This window comes from Apteryx rowi, unplaced genomic scaffold (genome assembly GCF_003343035.1).
Source record: "Apteryx rowi isolate R43461 unplaced genomic scaffold, aptRow1 scaffold_142, whole genome shotgun sequence".
In the NCBI taxonomy this organism is placed as follows: Eukaryota; Metazoa; Chordata; class Aves; order Apterygiformes; family Apterygidae; genus Apteryx; species Apteryx rowi.
In genome coordinates, this window is record NW_020447664.1 from 1,052,163 (window position 1) to 1,072,651 (window position 20,489).

At 36.8% G+C, this 20,489-nt stretch overlaps 1 protein-coding gene across 7 annotated transcripts in view; it reads left to right on the forward strand.

Annotated features, from left to right (window-relative positions):
• Positions 1-20,489, forward strand: part of DLG1 (discs large MAGUK scaffold protein 1) — a 151,248-nt gene that overhangs the window by 102,775 nt on the left and 27,984 nt on the right. For all 7 annotated transcript variants that reach the window (XM_026058033.1, XM_026058034.1, XM_026058032.1 and 4 more), the window contains 3 exons: positions 1,433-1,589; positions 2,771-2,873; positions 14,020-14,134. In XM_026058033.1, the coding sequence (XP_025913818.1) occupies positions 1,433-1,589; positions 2,771-2,873; positions 14,020-14,134 (375 nt within the window). The remainder of the gene's footprint in view (positions 1-1,432; positions 1,590-2,770; positions 2,874-14,019; positions 14,135-20,489) is intronic.

Consider the following 20,489-nt stretch of genomic DNA (forward strand, 5'->3'; position numbering starts at 1 on the left):
TAATGCTATATATTTGTAATAAAACCATACTCTGAAAAGATGAATCTGATGGTTGATGCAAGTGAAATTTGGAAATTTGATGTTGAGCTGATCAAAGAGCCAATGCAAAAGCAGAGTGATTTTAAAGATCAAACTAAGGCTTGGATTTGGGGGTGTGGTGTTTTTTTTATTTGAGCTTCTTAATTTATCCTAAAAAATAATAATTATCTCCAAGTACTTAATGTTCATTAATTGTTCTTTAGTGCTCTCTAGTGCTTTTTAAATGCAGTACACAGTTGCTGTGCTTTAATATTAGAAATTGTTCATTGGTTTCCAAAATTATCCATGTTTTTCTTCCATTGGTTAGAGTAGTAGGTTAGATACTTTTATTTCTTCATTAGAAGTAAACTTATCTAATGATTCGGCCTCTTTGATCAGCATTTCTTCTTTCCTCATTCAAGCCAAAGAGGGATTTAAAAAAATTAATGAAACAACTTGGTTTAGGTTTTTTGTGTTTTTAGTGGGTTTTTTTTCAGCTGCAGTTGCTGCAAATAAATTGCAAATGTATTTGAGAAAGCAGTAAATTCTTATTTTGGAAAGGGTTTATGCATAATTTTTCAACTTTTTTTTGCTATATTTATTGCTTGATCAGCTGTAGTGAAATTAAACCAGCAAGGACGTGTTTTTCCATTATAATTCTTTAAGCTTTAGAAAGGAAAATATTATATTTGTTATTATGGTTAGATATATCATTCACTTCACACTGAGATATATCATTCACTTCACACTGAATTCTGTGATGGTTTACAGTACTTTAATGGACTGAGAAATAATGCATCATTTCATGTGGCATTGAGATATGCGTATGCAGTGAACTGAGACTATCATTAAAATTGTATGAAGTGCTTTGCTTCTATAATTGATATTAAATGATAGGAGTAGTTTCACATTCTAAGTTTTTAAATCTATTTAAGATTATTCAGTGTACATGAGTTATATAAGAAGTTTGTGTTGGTGAACACTTAACAAAAATGATGGATGCTAAYTTTAGACTGTTATATTCTCCCTTTGGGTTTTTAAAATACTGTATAAATAACAAGGTTAGAATTACAGTATATCTCATAAGTATTGTCCACATTGTACAAGGGAGGAAATTGAGATACAAAGACATTTAGGCCAAACTTTCTATGGTGTTATGGAAAAGAATGCAGGTCCGGGATTTTCTACAAGTGTGCAGTAGTCACAAGAGCATACTTTCTCTGTTGTGCCATAACCAGTGTTACTGCTCTGCCCCTTAGCTGTCACTAGTCACAGACTGTACATTTTGGAGGAGAAAGAGATGATGAACAGTGCCTGGAAGAGTAAGACTGAGCTATAYTGAGGCTCTTGAGTTGTTTATTCTACTTTTATTTGTAACTAGCGACCAAGACTCTGTATTCTTTCTTTATTTCAGGGAGCCTAGAAAAGTTGTCCTGCATCGAGGATCAACAGGTCTTGGTTTCAACATTGTTGGAGGAGAAGATGGAGAAGGAATTTTCATCTCTTTCATCCTTGCAGGAGGGCCTGCTGACCTGAGTGGAGAGCTTAGGAAAGGAGATCGTATAATTTCAGTAGGATTCTTTGCTGCTTCTTTTTTATTGTTTAAATCTTCCTCTTCCAGAATATTAGTTAATATGGATTATATGCAGAAGAATCTCGTTAACTATGCTAAATTTGAGACAATGGAACAGTAATCCATATATTTCAAAATATCTTTGAAATTTTTGTTTGCTTCAGTTTCTCTTCTGTAACCTGATGAAAATAGCACTTTCCTACCTCAGTGATGTTTGTTCAGACTTAAAGGTTATCAGCCATCAGACTTCTCTTAGTCTGGTAGCCAGGGTGTATATGCCTAAGTTGAAAGTTTGCAGCTTTTGGAAACAAGCCTTTTAACAAGGTGGAGACATTTGGCAGTAGTGTCTGAAAGTTGGTACTTTGCTTTCTGGAGTATCTGCTGAACTTCCTGTTAGGTATAATAAGACCCRTCTCAGACCTGTCTGAGAGCCTGTTCTGTTTGGTAATACTGAAGGTCATAAAGATTTTGCATGTTTTTTTCTTAAAATGACTTAGTTTATGAAGAATAATTTCTTAGGGCAATTAAGATGCGATTTGGTAGGTAGTTAAGATGAAAAAAATGATTTTGGCCCTGCTGTTATTAAAATGCTGATACTGAAGTTCRTCTGTATTTTAGGGGGTTTGTAACAACTATGAAAAATGCTATTGGTCTACAATGTGACACAAACTTCTGCTTCAGACAGTTTTTTCTGACATTTTTATATCTGATGCATTGAAAACAAGGCTAGGCAATTTCATGGAAGATGAAGTTCATCCCTGGCTTTTGAACATAGTGGTCTGTAGGTAAGCTTTGGCTCAGGAAGTTCCTAAATGCCTGTTGAAGAAAGGTGAGATGATAACCACAGAATATTTTCGTGCGTGTGTCCTTAAAAAGAATGAAGAAGGTCTTAAGCAAGAAGAAGAATAGGTGTAGTGAATACAAGTTCATGAAGTGATATGCTAGGCCTGCTATAATATTTCTTAATGTATGGGTTTATATGAGACAGAACTCATTGCCTTTGGACTTCAGTAAAGCTCAGTAATCCTTGTTTGTGTTAACTGGATTGTAATGTTGGAAACAGGAAAATCTCACATGACATGAAAACTAGCTTGTATCCAGTTAATTTGTGTTCATGTGACTCTATATTCTATGATGATAATGATAAAATATTTTGATTTTTTTCCCTATTGTTCATAGGTAAATGGGGTAGACCTCAAAGCAGCAACCCATGAACAAGCAGCAGCAGCCCTGAAGAACGCAGGCCAAGCAGTAACTATTGTTGCTCAGTACCGCCCAGAAGGTAAGATAGTTGCTGTATGCATTCAAGTTTCACTTTTAGGATTGGAAACTCAGAGAAAGATAAGCCACAGTGTTGTCCTCCTCCCCCCCCACCTAAGCCCTGTTTTGAGGAAAAAAGAAACATTATGCAATAAATACACACATGCCTCTATTATCATAATTACAAGTGACCAGGTAGGCATATTTGAAAGAGTTGGTGCCACAGCTTGTTTTTTTTCTTTCTTCCTTTGATCACATTCAGAAGTTTTGACTTTTTCGGTAAAAGTCAATACTGTCATAAAATGTAAACTAGACCAGAAAATCCAGTACTTAATAGAAATACCACATTGTTACTTATATTTCACTATTGTCTTCATCCTTTAATATTTGCATGGGGGTTTTTTGTTTGGGTTTTTTTTTTTTCTTTCCTTAGTGGTAGAAAAATAAAAGATTAATTCCTTCTCTGTTGTGTTGATTCAGCTGACCTAAGGAAACCATCAGGATTTCATTCCTCTGTTTCATACTGAGCTGGTATTTATCCAGCAATTTCTTCTGATCCAGATTAGACTGCAGTTAATGCTGAGTATCCTAATCTTTGTGGGTTCTGCAGAAGCCAAATAATATTGCCTCATCACAATACACATATTTGTCCTCTTATATTTTCATAGCATGTTTCAAATGCTGTTGCCTTATGAGACTTGAACAATTCAGTAGTCTAAAATGGTATGTGTTTCTTGAGTCTGTAGAGCCATACATTATTATTATACATTATTATATATGTAATAATATATTCTTGATGTATTGATATGAACTGTGATGATCAACGGCTTTTTACAGTATTACTAACTTGGATGACACATCAGTAAATCTTGCCTGCAGTGAGTTGTCCGCTTGATCTTTCTTTTACTAGCAAGGGATAAGTGTAGGCCCATAGCAGGAGGGCCTTTTCCTTTCTTCTTTCCTTGTTTCTTCTCTTTTGTCCTGTTTATTTTATACCATTCTCCCTGAAACTTTGAACTGTTGGCTTTCACGTGCATCCCTCCGTGTCCTCGTCCTCCCCCACCTTCCCCATCAACATCGTCATCATTATATCTCCACTGACCCAGGAACGCTGTCAGTAATGATGCCAACAGATTTGTTTGTCTCTGGTCGGTGGTGCGAATCCCTGCAGCCAGCCCATGTTGTCAATGCCTGTATTGTCTTGAGAGGGTGTGCAGCCTGTTCACGTTTTGAGTCCGCAGATCTTTGAGTCCCACGGTTGCTTCCTGGAAGTGCTCACGCTGAGGCTTTTAGAAAGAATAGTGAGGTCTGCATTGGTTCTGGAGTATTTGCTTTGCCTTTGTGTCAGAATTGGCAAATACTGGTACATGTTTGGCCTATCCTCTGCAAGTGCTTCAGTGTTCTCAAGAGTGTGTCAAATTGTCACACCTTTCTCTTCTTTCTCCCTATTCAGTAAGAAATAAAGCTTATGCTTGTATTTGCCCGTGAGTTGTCTTTTTGAGCATCTGGCCAATTATTTGTATAAAAAGGGCATTCCTGGTCACTGTTTCTTCTGTGAGGTAGGTAGGATGAGATGTGGCTCTAGTAGCAGAATGAATGTTTTTCCGGTAGAATATATCCTAGGACACAAACACTTATTTTCATCCAAATGTGTCCAAACACATTTTGGATGAAGCAGTTTTTCAGTTCTCTTTTCTGGGGCTCATCTTTTTAAAAGGATCTCTCAATACTCTGAAAGTCAGAACTCCTTTTTATAATCACAGAAGTAAGCATTTCAGATGGTTCTTGATCTTTCTGCATTAGAGAAACAATTTCTTCATTACCACTGGTCCARGTAGGTAACAGGTTTTCTTGAAACATATTTTGAGGTGCTTGACTGGTGGTATTTTGAGTCATTGTACAGAGATTTGCCCAGTATATGTTTCTTCTCTTACAAATTTCTCAACAACTGTCATTTCTAGACTTCAAACCTGGAGCTTTACTCATTCCTGCGTGTTTMCTGAAGCATTTTGAAATGAGCCTGCATGCAGTTGAACTATATTGAGTGAGGTTCTCTTAAAAAAATTTTAAGGCCCATTTCGGAGGATGGATGTTTCTTGAAGTATCTTGAAGTACTATAGGCGGACATGTGACACATTATTCAAAAAAGGAGAATTTCTTTAAGATGTGAAGGCCATATTCCCATCTTTCTTTCTAACGTAGTGCTTACATCTCCACTCCAAATGGAGAGTTTAAGAAGCGTGTTTGAGCTTACTCTGTCCTTTTGAAGGAGGCCACTGAAGTATATCTAGGAGTATTTTTCTATATTGAGAACCATTGTAGTTTGGAGAAAGAGCGTGAATTTTGACACATGGACACTATACCTCAGAGCTCTAGTTACTAATGTCTGACTTGCAGATTGACATCTCTGCTTGCCTTTTCTTCTCATAAAAAAAGAGGTTGAATGGAACTGCAGCTATCAGCTTCTTTCAGGTCTGGTGTGGAAAGTAACTTGGATCACATACTTACTGTGCATAGCTTAGGGAGCAATAAAGAGAGAATCTTTCCTTTAAAGATTTGTATCCATTTATTATTAGAGGGAAGCAGTCTAGTTGAGATTTGACTTTCCAAATAGAAGATATGGTCCTGCTAATCTTAATGTCGAATGTATTTGACAAAAGTGCATGTGTTCGATCTTCAGATTTCCTAAGTTATAGCTGCTGATGGTTTTCCCCTCACTTGATTCAGTTAAGTTGGGAAATGATCTATATATATCTAATTATGCTATTCAAAAAAAGGTAAAAACTATTAAAATGACAGTTCATAAAATTATTGTTATTCTTCAGTGTTTCTCAGATACCTTCCCAAAGAGGAAGCACATCAGTTTATTTGAGCATCAGTTATAACTGCTTGCATTGTTCATGTGTGTTACTTACATTCATGGTTCCAGCAGGATTTTAATAAAAGATGCTGACAGCTAGGACAGGTCAAGGAGACTCTAGACATCCATCAGTGCTCATTATAACTGACTAAATAGATTCAGTATGATAAGAGTATTTGGAAGACATTTGGGACCGGCTCACATCACTCCTTGTAATTGTACATGACAGTTTGTATGTTCATAGATTTGGTGGGGAATGCTGATTTATGCTGTAACATCCTACCACCTACCTATCAGAAATTCCCTGCTTGTCTTTCACCTGTGGGTTCTGGGAAAAGAGGATCTTGGAAACAGTTCTCTCACAGAAAAGTCCAGGTAACCTGGAAAAACATTAATCTTTGTGGGGGGAAAAAAACACTACCACGGAAAGGATTGAGTTTCCTATATGTCAGTCTCTTCAAATCCAGAGAGACAACATGCTTTACCAAATACTGGTTACTGGACTCAAAGTAGGCTAATAAATGATACTACTTTCATTATACCAGGGTTCAAATGACATAATGGCTGATCTTTTTCCCTTAAATGTCAGAAGTGTTTCTTAGTTACAGAATGAATTTAAAACAGATGTAGTCTCATTTCTAAGATTATCCTTCTGAGCATGCATTCAGTTTTCACCAGACCTTTCTCATTATATTTGCGAAATACTTTACAAAATTTTTCTATTATACTAAATGAAATTTCAGCAACTTACCAGCACTCTTGGGGATAGCTAAATGCCAAATAGGAAATGTGAAGGCATTTTCCTGTTTATAGAAAAGCCTCTTATATCAGACACCACTTCTGTAGCCATTTGACTTCTTTCTCCTTGTACGTTTTATGTTTTATCTTGCAACAGACYTAAGATCTATTGCTGTAAAATGTTGAGTCATGAACTGGGTTGTACTTGTACATACTTTTGTGGTACATACGTGTGTGTGTGTGTATTTATATATAAATATGTATAATATAGATATATAAATACATCTCTACTAAATCTCTGTAGTAGCAGAGACCACTGGGTTTGATGGACCCGCTAGGACTGGGCGCTGCAGAGTGGTGCCCATGTTGGGAGAAGAATAGGAGACTGGRAGATGGGAATACCCTGCAGAAGTGGTGGGGAACTCAAGCAGTTGTTCTCATTTTTCTCTTACTTTTGAAGCTGTTCCTCTTGCTTGGACCAGGCATTTTTGTCTCTCTTCAGGACATCATTCATGAACAAAAAGAAAGTGACACTACTCCAGTATGTAAGAGCATTTGATTGGCCATTTTCATTTGTAGATGTTTCTGAGCCGTTTTGTTTTCCTGCTGCTCCCTGGCTCTGCAGAGACACCACAGAATCACACTGCCTTCTCCCTTTTTCTAGCCTCTTTGATTTTCCCAGAGATGTAGATATTGCAAGGAAAATTGTGATATGAGTGTGGAAAATGAGAGGAAGCTCTAAGCAATTTGAATATATGCATGTCTCCTGGGAGTGGGAATTTAGAGATGCTCAGAATTATGATCATGCTATACAGCAGTAATACAGGAACAGAGGAGTCCCAGTGCTTGAAGGGAATGTAGTGGGGAGAGAAGCAGCAAGGAGAAAGTATAGGAATGTCCAGAGGTGTTGGAGGGCTTGGTTACCTCTTCCCCCATTGTTGTGTCCATTCAAATTTAAATGTCAGTCAATACTAGATCAATGTGATGGTGGTGGTCATAACTTACTGTGAGGCTCCATTTCTCAGTTTGTCTGTAGACAGCATGACAGAAGAAAATTATGAGTATCTTGAGAGTAGAAAAAAAAACAGTAGACAAAATTCTCAGCAAGGGAGTCCTGCTTTGATAGATGTAATGAGGCCTGCTGGAGGAGGGCTTTCCGCAGACAGATGGGAAGAAGGAAGCAAGGAGCATACTTTTTTAATTGAAGTGAAAGTTTTCAGCTCTTAGCAGCCTCAGTATATGTAAGAATTTGCTTCTCAGTGCCGTGCTGCCATCTGTTCCCTGTACATACCTCCCTCTTTCTGTGACTTGCTTTCCCTTCTGTGCTCTCAGCCTGTTGAATTTTCCATCCCTTGTGGTAGTCTGCTACTCTTTTGCCCCTCTTTGCTAGGATGTGTGTTCCAGACCAAATGAATTGTCATTGCAACCCTTTTCCTCCTTCCCTGTCTATATAGACTATTCACCATGTATCTGTTTAGCACTGTCCTCTTTTTGCTCGCCGGGTAGGCGATCTATGAGAATTTCACTGCTCAGACCCTTTCTCTGAAAGTTTGATTTCTGTTAAAGTATGCTGGGCATACCTGCAGACATGAAACTGCAGATTTTTTTTCTAGTTCTGCAGCATCTACTTATCAACTGTAATTTTAGGGTTTAAACTTGAGCCTGGATGTAAGCAGCCAACATTCCTAACAACCTAATAGGTGTAAATCAGGGTTGGATTTGGTGTTTTTACTTGGGGGAGTGGGGGGGAAGTGTTGCTGCTGTGTAAATGCCATTAACTGAAGCAGCACATCCTTCTGCTTGCTCAAGCTCTATGTTACGACAGCAAGTACTTTCCCCTGTGCCCTCCCACCAATAAACTTGTTGGAAACTTTGGAGAAATTAGAGTCATTAAGAGATACCATTGTTCTTATGGTCTTACTTTATTGAGGGTTTTATGTGTACTGTTATTGCTTATTACTCCTTTTCTGGGGAGTAGCATTAGTGGCTTTCCTGCAATTCGGACTATTAAAAGAGCTCCTGAGTTTCATCCTATTCACTGCTGTTTCATACAATCAGGTTTCAGAAACCTAATCAAATTCTTTGCAAATTCTTTTCTAAAGAGCCTTGAGGATTTTTTTTTTTTCTTTTGTGCCACCACTGTGTATATTAAAACACTATTTCAGAATCTGTGTTTTGATGGCTGTGGAAATTAAAAGAATATTTGTAGCTTGAGTTTTTATGAACAGCTTACTACTTCTGGGTTAAATAGCTTTATCTCCTTTCTCAATGGTTACCCCAGTCACATTTGTTACAGATATCARTCATATTCATTTTCAGCAAAGTTCTTCATTTCCTTTTAAAAAGACTCTCTGCTTTCTTGGTCACCTTGTTCACTGTGCCTATTCCAGCTCCAAATTTCTGGAATGCTGGTTAAAGTGGAAAAATAGGCATAACTTTTTAAGTTTTAAATACATTTGTGCAAAGTGTGATTTTGCCACATGTAGTCATATGGAAGTTTATTGTACAATTCATTGTTATCTATGGGAAAAATATGATCAGTTTTGTCATACACTAGATATCTAATGTTATGCATACCACATCGGAAAGAATGGAACCATAAAGGAAAAAGAATTTTCTAGTGTTTGGGGGGGGAATTTAGTGATGATAAAGCAAATGAAATATGTAAGTTAAACATGCAGTGAATGATATTCTGGAAATATTTAAAGTACTGCAGGATGAGAGAGTAGTTGAGGGGAAAGTATCCCTCTGTGCTTGCCCAGTCGTCATAACTTTCCATAAATACTTACTTACTTGGTTAGTGTGAGATAAGCGTTGAGCTAAGATTGGCTCTTTTGATCTTACCTAGTACTTCTGCTTTTATGTTATGTTAGCTGAGGGGTTTCTTACTAAGTCATTTATGCCTGGTATAGCCATTATGTTAAGTCTTACATTAGTATAGATTTGATACTGCTGTGCAGTTTCTTTGCATCTTTTTTGGTGTTTAATAAGCAGTAAGGTATTACTGAAGAGATTAAAAACATAGAGGTGTACAGAAAAGTTTGGGGTTTTTCTATAAAATGAAATAAAGTTGTATTTTATATGGATCACAGTTCTGGTGCAAGTCTCAGATATAGGATTCTAGTCTTGCTACCAGCTGCTGGCTATCAGTGTTCCCCTTCTGTAGAGCACATATAGCAGAGCAGCTGTGGCCACTCTTCTGCCTGCTATCCTGCAACTACTTTTCTACATTTCATAAACTACCAGATGACATCACTGTTCTTTTCTTTAATGGAAGGTGCTGAAGACAACTGATATCCAACTCTTCCCAATCAGAGAGAGATATGACCTCTTCCAGACAGATAGCAGAACTCACACTTTGCTTCATCATGCCCAAGCTGAACCATGTCTAATTAGGCAATGTGCCCATTTGTCAACAGGGATGGGTGCTGATCCTCTGGGTATCACACTGGTACTGGTTTTCTGATGCTATCAAGAGTCTTGTTGTTGTCTAATTTTCCATTTCCAGCATTAGTTTCAGTTCTGCTGTGTTTAATATCAAACTCTCCAGSACTTTAAAGAAGAAAATCCTGCCTGCTTTTTGGCTCCAAACTCAGTTATTGTTTGAGGTGTGTGTCCATCCTGTTTTTTCCAAGAACTTGTCTAACAGGAGCACATATCAAATTCTCAGCTTGTTCTACATCAATAAATTTTAAAGGGACTCACCACATTCCATCTGCACAGAGTTGTTTTAAGCTTCTCCTAAATATGGCATTTCTTGGTACCCCTTTTTCTTGAGCAACCTTCTAAGTCACAGCCCATTAGTTTCCTTCTTTGCTTTCCTGGTATGCCAGGAGTGCCTCTGTAGAAATTATTCTCCTCCTTACTGTTATAGATGTCCCTGTCTCTTATTCAGCACTTTCTCTCATCAGACCTCCTGAGAAGTAATTGAATTACTCTGGAAAACAGCAGCAGCAGCAACCTGAAGATAATATGTAGGATGAAGTAGAACTAAGCAGTAGTAAGCAATAGCTTCCCCTATAAATGCTGTTTTACCCACTGCATCAGAGGAAATCTCTGATTCTTCCARTAGATGAGACATGGCTTTCTTAACAGAAATTTGCAATCTCTTCTGACAGTTGGTGCAAAGAACTGCAGATATTTTAAAATGTTGAACAGGCTGCAGCCCAAGAAAATGCTTGGATTATCTAATGTTTTCCATGCTTTCCTTTCATACAGGAAAAAAATGTCAGAATGGATTTCTTATGTCAGAAATCCATGCTACATTCTTGTAGTATGCTTAGAACTTAGCACTTTAATCTTAAAAAAAAAAAAAAAAAGATGTGAAAGACTTAAAAGATCCTTGCTTGGGTGAAATGCAATTCTTTACCATGACAGTTAAGTTCACATTTGCATGATAGAGCTTTCCTGGCAGCCAGTCTGAAAACTTCCGCAGGAACCAGATAACTTTTGTAGACCCAACCGCCTCCAGCTCCCGATAAAAGATATATTGCTTTGACAGTAACTTCTTTAGTGAACAGAGCAGTGTAACCATGTAAAACAAACTRCAAAGGCTTCTGGAGGTCTTCACAAATGCAAGCTTGTCTGTATCGCTCTCCTGAGAGATAATGTGCAAAGAAAGGTGAACCTTACCAGTGTTGATGTGACTGATGTCATTTACTCCCTACTGCAGAAAATTCAGAGCTGCAATGAAATGTGCTGCTTAAGAACTTTTATAGAATAGAATTATTGTGGTTTTGCTAATAGTGATCTGGCAAAGCCAGAAGGAAAATGAAGTGTAGCCAATATTGCCGGAAAAAAAAGTCACTGCAGGGAATTAAATTCTGGTCTTCTGAGTCCCAGAGTAAAACCCAAACCATCTGGCTAGCTGCGTTCCAAAATGAGCAGACTTCTCCATGATAGGTTCATGTATTGTTTTGGTTTTTTGTGGTCAGTAAGCAGAGTGAAATTAAGACAAGCACTTGCAAAAACGTATGTGTATCTGTGCATGTGAGAAATGAAGGAGAGTATCTACTGCAGAATCAATAGAATTTTTTTTTCCGGTTATGTAAGCTGCACTGGGAGTGGGAAGCCATTAACATTCTGCCTTGTTTGCTAACTGAGGTTATTTGTTGTTTGATTAGAACAGATTAAGAATTTTGGGGCAAACTATGTTTTAGTCAGAAAATACCAGTACGTCAAAAAGTAAAGATTTTGCTTGTAATACACTGGTTTGAATTACTTTCAGTGAATTTATAAGTGAAAAATTGCTAAAGGTCCTATCCACAATAAACACAATTGACCATGCTTAGGGCCTTAGAAAACCTCAGTCTAATCGTAAGGACTAGCACTACCTTCTCCCTTACCGTAGGCATCAGGCTTCTAGCTGTTCTGTAATGTGGGTGCATCTTGTTTGGGAAAAGACTAGGGAAAAGAGGAGAAGTGGTTTTTGCCTCGCCTGTCCTACCTGCATGAAAATTTTTTGTATGTCTAATTTGTTCCTGTATGGAGATGATATTTTGGTATCTGTCTCCTGATAAGCAAATAGCTTGCTTTGTTGTCATTTTAAGATGCAGTTGTATTCCATTTAGTCATTGTTATGCAACTTTCAGCTGTGAAAGGGAGGTGACAACTGTTAAGCAGGGCTATAATATGAACATGCACATTTGTACAAATTAACTGGAGGTGTGCAAAGTGCTGTCTGAAATCCTGTTCAGATTATTTTTCATAAAAAGAGAGTGTCTGTCTCTGAGGATTAACAGTCTAAATAATTAAGACCACTACAGTAAAATGAAGTGACTTGCCCAAGGCCACGCAGTGCAGCAGTAGCAAGGTAGGAACAGAATGTATTCTCTCTGCATCTAGGCCCTTCTTCTAAGGGATATTGTGTTCTAAAAATTGTCATTTTCTCACTTACCTCTTAGAATACCATCCTGTCATCTTGAATTCTTCTGCTATTAGTGATAGCATCAATAGTGGCGGGAATGATGTTTTTGTTTTTCTTCTCAGCTTCATCAGTCTGGATTAGTGCTGGTATAAATTATTTCATCTGGACTTTATTTGTACAGAGGCATTTGATGAYATTTGAAAAACTAAGGTACTATCTTAAAAACTACTAGCTTTTGGTTTTGAAGCACCAAAAGTCAGGACAACTGAATAAACTGTTCATATTGTCATAATCTGGATACGGTTAATTGTAACTGTTACTGCTAGGAAGTTAGATTTATAGTTAAGTTGATGAATAAAATGGTACACCAGAAACTAGTCCATAGCATGCCCTTCTATAACTTATGTAATTTTTTTTTTTTCTTCCTCTCCGGTTAATCTACAAGTCTTGGTGGTCATTGTCTGAGTCTGTGGAGAGAAAGTACTACAAAATGTGATATGATCAATCATTCATGGTATTTAACATGACTATTAAAGGAACCTTAGTTTAAAAATTTTCTTGAGATTTTTGCATTTTAAAGCCCTCTTTCAGCCTTACATTTCCTGAGTAAATGTGATGCCCACGGGGAATGAGGGTGCAGCTAGGAAGAACAGCAAAAACGGATCCAGTTGAGCAGCTGCTTGTTGCACACACCCAGGCTCTCCCAATGTTGACTTGTTATAATCTTGCATCACGTGGTCTCCTGGAGAAGGTGGGGGCTGTAGAGGGTTTTTTAACTAGAAAGCTTTTAGAAGTAGATCTATTGATCCTAAAGTCCAAACTAGTCAACTGAAGGAAGAATTTACTTGTGTTGAGTTCATATGTTATGCTGACAGCGTGTAAGTACCTCCCTTCAGGAAATGTTTTTCTTGAAGAAGCTCTTACTATTTTACTGCTTGTCTTTGTGTATAAAATCAAATGCATTTAGCTTAGTTTTATTAGTACACAGTGCTGCTTAAGAACACAATCCATTTTTCCAGGATTAGCACTCTACATAATTATGTAAAAGGAGTTTGAATGTCTAATGCTGTTTACAGATGGATCGAGACTTGTGCCAGAATCCTGCATTTTTATCCTTTCTTAAGATCCCTTGGGAATATTGTCTTATTCAGAAAATGTTTTGCGTATTTCCCACCTGGTATTACTAAATTCTTTATCCAATAAGTCCAAAATATCTATTCAGTGCTGTTTTTCAGACTCTTAACTCCCACTTTTTATATTTAAAATACATAATTCTTTGTGATAAACATGTATTTCAAATACATGTTCTGCTGTTTTCTTTTGTAATGAGGTGAAATGTATCTATATCAGTCTTTTTATTACAATGAAAATTATAACTGTAAGCTAAATTGTTTTAATTAGAAAAAAAWTAGCTATTGTAAACTATAGATTGAAAAACATGAAGTCTTTAATGGATATTTTGCTGAGTTTTTGCTTTGTCTCATCAGTTCTTTCAAATTCTAGTTCAGTTAATGTTGATAAATGTAAAAAAACTTTTTTTAAATTACAAAAGACAGTGCTTAATAAAAGCATTGGGTTTTGAAAGTTTTTGTTGCATTAAAAAGCAGTAACAAATGTTTGTTTTCTTAGGTTTTCAACATTTGTGTGAATAATATAATTGCTGAAATTCAGGGGAATTAATTGCAGCATTTCTCTTTCTTACAGAATACAGTCGTTTTGAAGCTAAAATACATGATTTACGGGAGCAAATGATGAACAGTAGCATTAGTTCAGGATCAGGATCTTTGCGAACCAGCCAGAAGAGATCCCTATATGTCAGGTAGTCATMTTTTTCGCCACATTATGTCCTGTCTCTCAGTAATAATAACACTTCAGCATATTAATATTTTTTCTTTTTAAGTCAGAGTAAATGAAGTTTTAACAATTTGCTTAGTTCAGTTTGTGTCTTTGGTTGTCTTCATATTCTAACCTTTGTTTAGTTCATCAGTTCACATTTATAATCTCCCCTTACTTACACTTTTAGATTTCCAGTTTATTTCCTTCAACTGGATTTAGTTGTATTTCCAGCTTGTATTAACAAATATTATGTCTATAACCAATAGCATTTTGTTTGCWTAATTTCCATGACAACCAAGAGAGCAAATGCATGGGGGGGGGAAGCCTTTAATATGAATATTCCTCATTAATTTATTCATACAGAATTAAGCATAAAGGAGGCTAGAAGGAAGTGGAACTATAAAGGAGCACGAAGCAATTAAAAAATAGCTTCCCCAGAAACTTGTGGCATGATACAGCTCATTAATATGCAACCTAACTCCTATATCAGTTATCATGTACTAATAATGCATAACATTTGAAGTATGGAATGTGGGTAAAAGGATTGCATTCTTAACAACAGATTTTTTTTTGAGTTATATTGTTAATGTATGGTATATGAATATATTAATATATGATTTTGTTCTTCAGTAACACATTTCTATTGAGTAATTATATTTAAAAGGGTTTAAAATGACTATTTTAACTATCATTAATAAAATTTAAAGTAAGCAAACTACCATATAATTACAGCATTTTACACACAAAAAGTGAGTCGTTTACTCCTAGTTTAGTTCCCTGAACCTGCTCGCTTCTGGTTTGGGTAAGGGCCAGCGTTTAGCCYCATGGAAGAGGCTGGACCATGTTAGCAGTGGAGGTAAGACCTCAGCAGCACTGGTGTTAGATTGGTTTAAAAATTTGTAGGACCTCACTGTTTGGCTTACTGGCTAAAATCTTGGGCTGAGATGCTGTTGACTTTTCCCACTGAGAGAGCTGCCTCAAACAGCTCCTGCTTCCCGGCTGTGCTTTGAGCTGTTTACAGGGCCAGGCAGTGAAACGAATCAGAAAACTGAGCCAGATTAAGTATGTGTAATGTATCCCTGTGCAGCTGTGCAAGCAGGGCGCCTTCCGCAAGAGGGGGCAGCCCAAGGTGCGAAGGAACTGCTTTTGCTGGTGTTGCCATCCCAAGAAATGCTGGTGAAAATTTAGTCTTACTGTGAATAGCGGAAACCTGCTCAAAGCATTGACTGTTTTTTAGTCTGTTCTTCCTTTTTGTAATTCTTAAGCTTCTGCTTTTCAGCTGGTCAGACTTGCAAGAAAATAATCTTTTTAAAGTCACATTCAATTTTTTTTAAATATTTTCTTTTTACTTCTGTAATATAAATATTCAGTGCAGCAGTTGAAACTGACTTCATTATTTTAGAAGCCAACAGAGGGATTTGAATGTAGAAGGAGAATTTTTAAGAATGTACTTAACACAGTATCTCCAGTTAATGGAAGACCGAAGTGCTGTGATTTCACCATTATGCTTCCTGTTTCCCAGCTTTCCTTCCAACGCACATTCTTGACCTGCTTTTGGGTTTGGGCAGGTCCAGAATAAACCAGTTTAGAAAACTGTTATCAACCCACAAGAAAGTGGGGTGTTTCACAGAAATCACCTCCCACTGGTACACTGTGCAGCCACACAAACTCTGCTGCTGGTACTAGGGAGTGTGTCTTGTGGTTAGAAGGGACGGTGGTAACAACAGCTCAGATTTAGATTGATTTAGGCAGTTATGGGATTTTGCCTTGATTCTTTTAGTCCTGATCAGCTTCTGTGAATCTACTAAGCAAAGGTACTCTGGTTAAACAAAATATTGCTTGAGGTCTAGGGTGTTGGCAGTGACACTTGGTCAATGTGTAATTTAAAAAGCCATTAGATATATGTTACTTCCAAAGAAGTAGAAAGAACAGTCCTCTTGAGGCTGTACAGCAGCTCAGGGGCCATTTCACAGCTTTGTTTTGCTGCTGAGGAAATCGCTGTTGATTCCTCATATACCTTGCCCCTTCTCTTACCTCTTCTCTGTGAAAACTTCATATATATTATACCCCTGCCACCCTGGTAGTGTAAACACTTTGTGAGGGCTCCCAGAATATTGCTTCATCTTTCCCAGGAGAACCATAGTGTTTTGTTTCTGTCCCCCTCTATATTTGTATACCATGCAGTGATTTCTTTCTTGTTTGATCTAGGCCATAGCTTTGAGGGAAGCACCCAGTCTCCATGCAGATRCTGCCAGTGATGGGCACTATACCTCAAAGCTTTGAGTTGAATGTTTGTTAGGTGTTCAAAATCACTGCTGTACTGCACTTGAGTCTTGGGACAGCGTACTTTGGTATGCTGTCCCAAAGAGTCTTCTATTAAATGTCTCATCTCATGCAAAGAGAGACTGACTAAAGAACCCTTTAGCCTACTCCCTCCTCAATGGTATGATTAGAGGTGACTGTGTTATTCCCCCCATAAGCAGCCAAGTAACTGAAACGTATGCGCACTTTTGGCATGCTCGAGTCCTGTAGAAAACTCCTTAGCTTGAATCACCATTCCTTTGGATTTCTTTAGTTTTCCATGTTTTGTTTTGGGTGGTTGGATTCCTCTCCAGATTCAGAAAGGGTGTTCGTAAATGTGAGTACCAAAACCAAAGCATTTCACTAACGTGAAATACAAGAGTAATTAAGAAGGGATTTTAGCTCTGCTGTCACTATGCAGATATGTGAATGTCACTTCTATTCATATAGCCAGTGATCACATTTGGGCAATGGGAGGTAACATTCAGCTGGATATCCAGTATGTTCCCACATCTTTTTGAGAGTTATTGCTTTGCTAGTGRAATGACCCCCATTATTTTTGTTGTTGTTGCATAGAAGGTTTTACATTTGGTATGCTGAAGCACGTATTTGCTCAAATCCAGTTTACAAAATGATCTTGACTGCACAATATTGGTGACACTTCCCCTTCACTCTCACTTTCCCAAGCTTTGTATATTGTGCAGATATTACCACTGATTTTTGTATTATTTCTTTCCAAAACATCCTGTTAGAAATAATATTGTTAGAAGTCTGACTGTTCTGAAGACCCACTCAATGAAGTGAAACCAGAAAGTCCAGACTGCTACCATAAAATGATATTTACATTAACCATGAATATATGGTATTGATATTGTTTAGCTCATGGTACTATATCTATTGAGTTATGGGAAAGGAAGCAAGTTTTATGCAAGGCATTTACCTGAGTAATTGCATCCATACTCAGGAAAGACTCAGTCATGTGCAACCTATTTCTGAAGGCTTTCAAGCAAAGGTAATTACTCATATACAGTTTCTTTTTAGATTGACTGTAGCTTGTAACCCTTATGTACCAATATGTTATTTTAGTAGCTTTATCTGGTTTCCATTTTTGGAGAGTTGACATTTTTACACCTTGTTTGCCTTAAATGTGATTTTTTCCTCCCCCCCCCCCCAATTTAAGTCTCCAGGGATAAATGCCTTAAATATTAAAGATAAGTACTTAATATCAGTTATTCTTGTCTTAAAATTTCCCCAGGCAAGTATATGTATGGACATTGTGGTGAGAGATATCTCCTTTCCATAATCCCAAGATTTATCACTTTAGTCCTCATCATATAACTAAGCCTAACAAATTTTAAATGCTTTTACTTTGCTTGGTTAACTGTAGCTTGATTACCTTCTAAACTGCTTACATTCATGTTTACATGTTGATCTGGTATTTTAAGCCACTGACAAGTTTTCTTGTGTTTATGTAGTTTTTATTCCAGTGATTGTTATCTGTAAATGGTTGAGGATAGGCTTTTGACTTTGCCAACTGCAGAAAATACAGCCTTCTCCAGCCTGTTGGCAGAAGCCTTGTGGAGACTGGCGATTCCATTTTCAAGAAAGGTTTTGAGATTTGGGAATCAGTTTTGTTAGAAGTCAGAATGAAAATTTAAAATGCAAGAATTCCCTGTGCAAAGGGCTTTCCCACACATCCCTTTTCAGAGAGTGCTGCTAGGTCTTTTGAGCTCTGCTCTTGTCACCATGCCACTAGAAGGGCTGCCAGAGACTGGTGGGCAAGTTGGTAGACACAAGGCGGATTCACATCTATTCTATCTGATTTCGACCTCACTGAAATAAGAGGTTTTATGAGTCWTTGCACATATTGGTAGATATTGACAGAACATAATAGTTACCCCAGTTGTTCCTTATCTTAAGCCACTTTGGTATGATCATTCTGCATTTTTAATTTAGCCAATTTCAGTAACTAAAGATAACCTTCTTCTGTAATATTTGGTTTTGGATGTGCCTTAAAGGATTTGAATTATATAACATAGTGCTGAGTTGAATTTTAAGTGGTAAATCCAACTGTAAAATGTTTATAGGCATTCAACTGCAATGGCAGAAAACCAGTTAAATAAAATACTCCCTGTCTTGTGTAATAATCTGTGGTGATTTCTCAAAATCATGGTAGCAACAGCAAACAAAATCAGATACATCACTGAGTTTCCATAACTGAAACGTGATACCTTTATGAAGTAGTCTGTTTGTAAACTGTATTTTGAGGGTGTTATGTAATGTTAGGGAAAAGATGATTGTATTTCACTGAAGATACAACTTAAAGTGGCAGATTTTTCTTCTTAATTGCATAGATCTCAATACATGATAAATAGCAATATAACAAACAGTCCTTGGAGGACAATATAAATATGGCAACTCAGCAGCAACTCTTAATTTGCACTTCTAATTCTCTGTCTCTCCATTGACTAACTAAGATGCACTAAGTTCACGTCCTTCTGTTTTTTTATAATTCTTTTGATCTTTATTCTAAGAGTAGAGACATTTTCTTGTTGAATGTTTCTATTCTTGCATCTGAGCTCTATCTATATGCTCTCTTCCTTCAGCTGCAAATTCATAAAGTACATATGAAAAAGTGAGATTCAGTCATGGTATATCAAGTTTTTTGATGGTATGTTGTCAGGGAGTAAATTTTTTCCATATTTTATCTCATATTCTATGTCAAATCTCAGTCTGTGCAATGTGTTTAGTATTCAAATATGAAAATTATGTTCATCTCTGCATTTTTGTAACCAGCATGACACATTACAAATTTAAACAATGATGCTGATTTCTGCTTGAATGAGAATAGAAGGTGATGACATCTCCAAGTGGAAGAAACTTCACAATTGTGAAATCATTAGGAAATTTTAACTAGATCCATTGAAAAATAAGGACTGGTATTACCAGTGTGCCTGAAATGTGCACTCACCTGGAGGAGGCGTACAATTGTGCATCTCTACATAGTTCTGATGCTTCAAACATCTAGTTTCAAACCACTTTCCCAAAAAATCAGGGAAAAAGAGAAATTCGTTTTTAAGTTGACCCGTTTTATTCTAAAATGGTAAGATTAGTTCACGTTCCACAAAATATGTCATAGGGATACTTCTGCTGTTGCAGCGATTCACTTGTTCCTTTGTTCAGCATAAATACCCTACAATAAGAAATGCTTCAGGAAAACTTAATCAAAAATCTATGGTATTGAAAGAAATAAACATGAGCAGGTAAAAAAAATATTCTGGAAAATTTGGCAATATTAACACACAGCCATTAAATTCTTGGTTTTAAAGCAAAAGCATTCATGAAACTTGTTGATCTAACTTAACTTCATTTTCTGTAGACTTATAACTGGAGGCATCCACTTACCTCTTCTCATGCTGTTTTGCTGCTGAGTAATACAGGGTGAAATAAAAGGAAGGGATTTAATACTTTCCCTAAAATAATTTTTAGGACTTCTCATTTAAATTAAATAGAACTTAATGATAGGGTGAATATTGTGAAAGAGCATCCAAAGCAATGTTAATCAGGAATGCCAAATTTATTTTTAAAGAAATTTGTGTTTGTGTTTATAACTTACATGAAATAAAGGTATATGTGGTATTGCTATTCTGTAATAAGTCTCCATACAGGGAGTTGATCAAAACCAGATATTTTAAATACTTTTGTGTAGATAAACATGTAGTCTTAGGTGTGAAATTAGTTCCCATTTGATGACTTTCCAGGCATATGGAAAAAGCCATCTGTATATAAACAGTTGGAATGGAAAAAGAATTTTGTTAATTATTTGTCATTTGGCTGATTTATCTGATTTTTACCGGTTTCTGGTATTTCTATAATTTTTAGCTGCATAATTTTGTCACTACTGTGTGACGTCCTAATTCATATTTATCTGCTTTTATTTTTCCCCCCCCAATAAAATTGTTTTTCTTGCAGTGACCTCGACAGAGCAAATGTATTTGATGAAACTGCCTTTCATTATGCAAAACCTAACTGTGTAA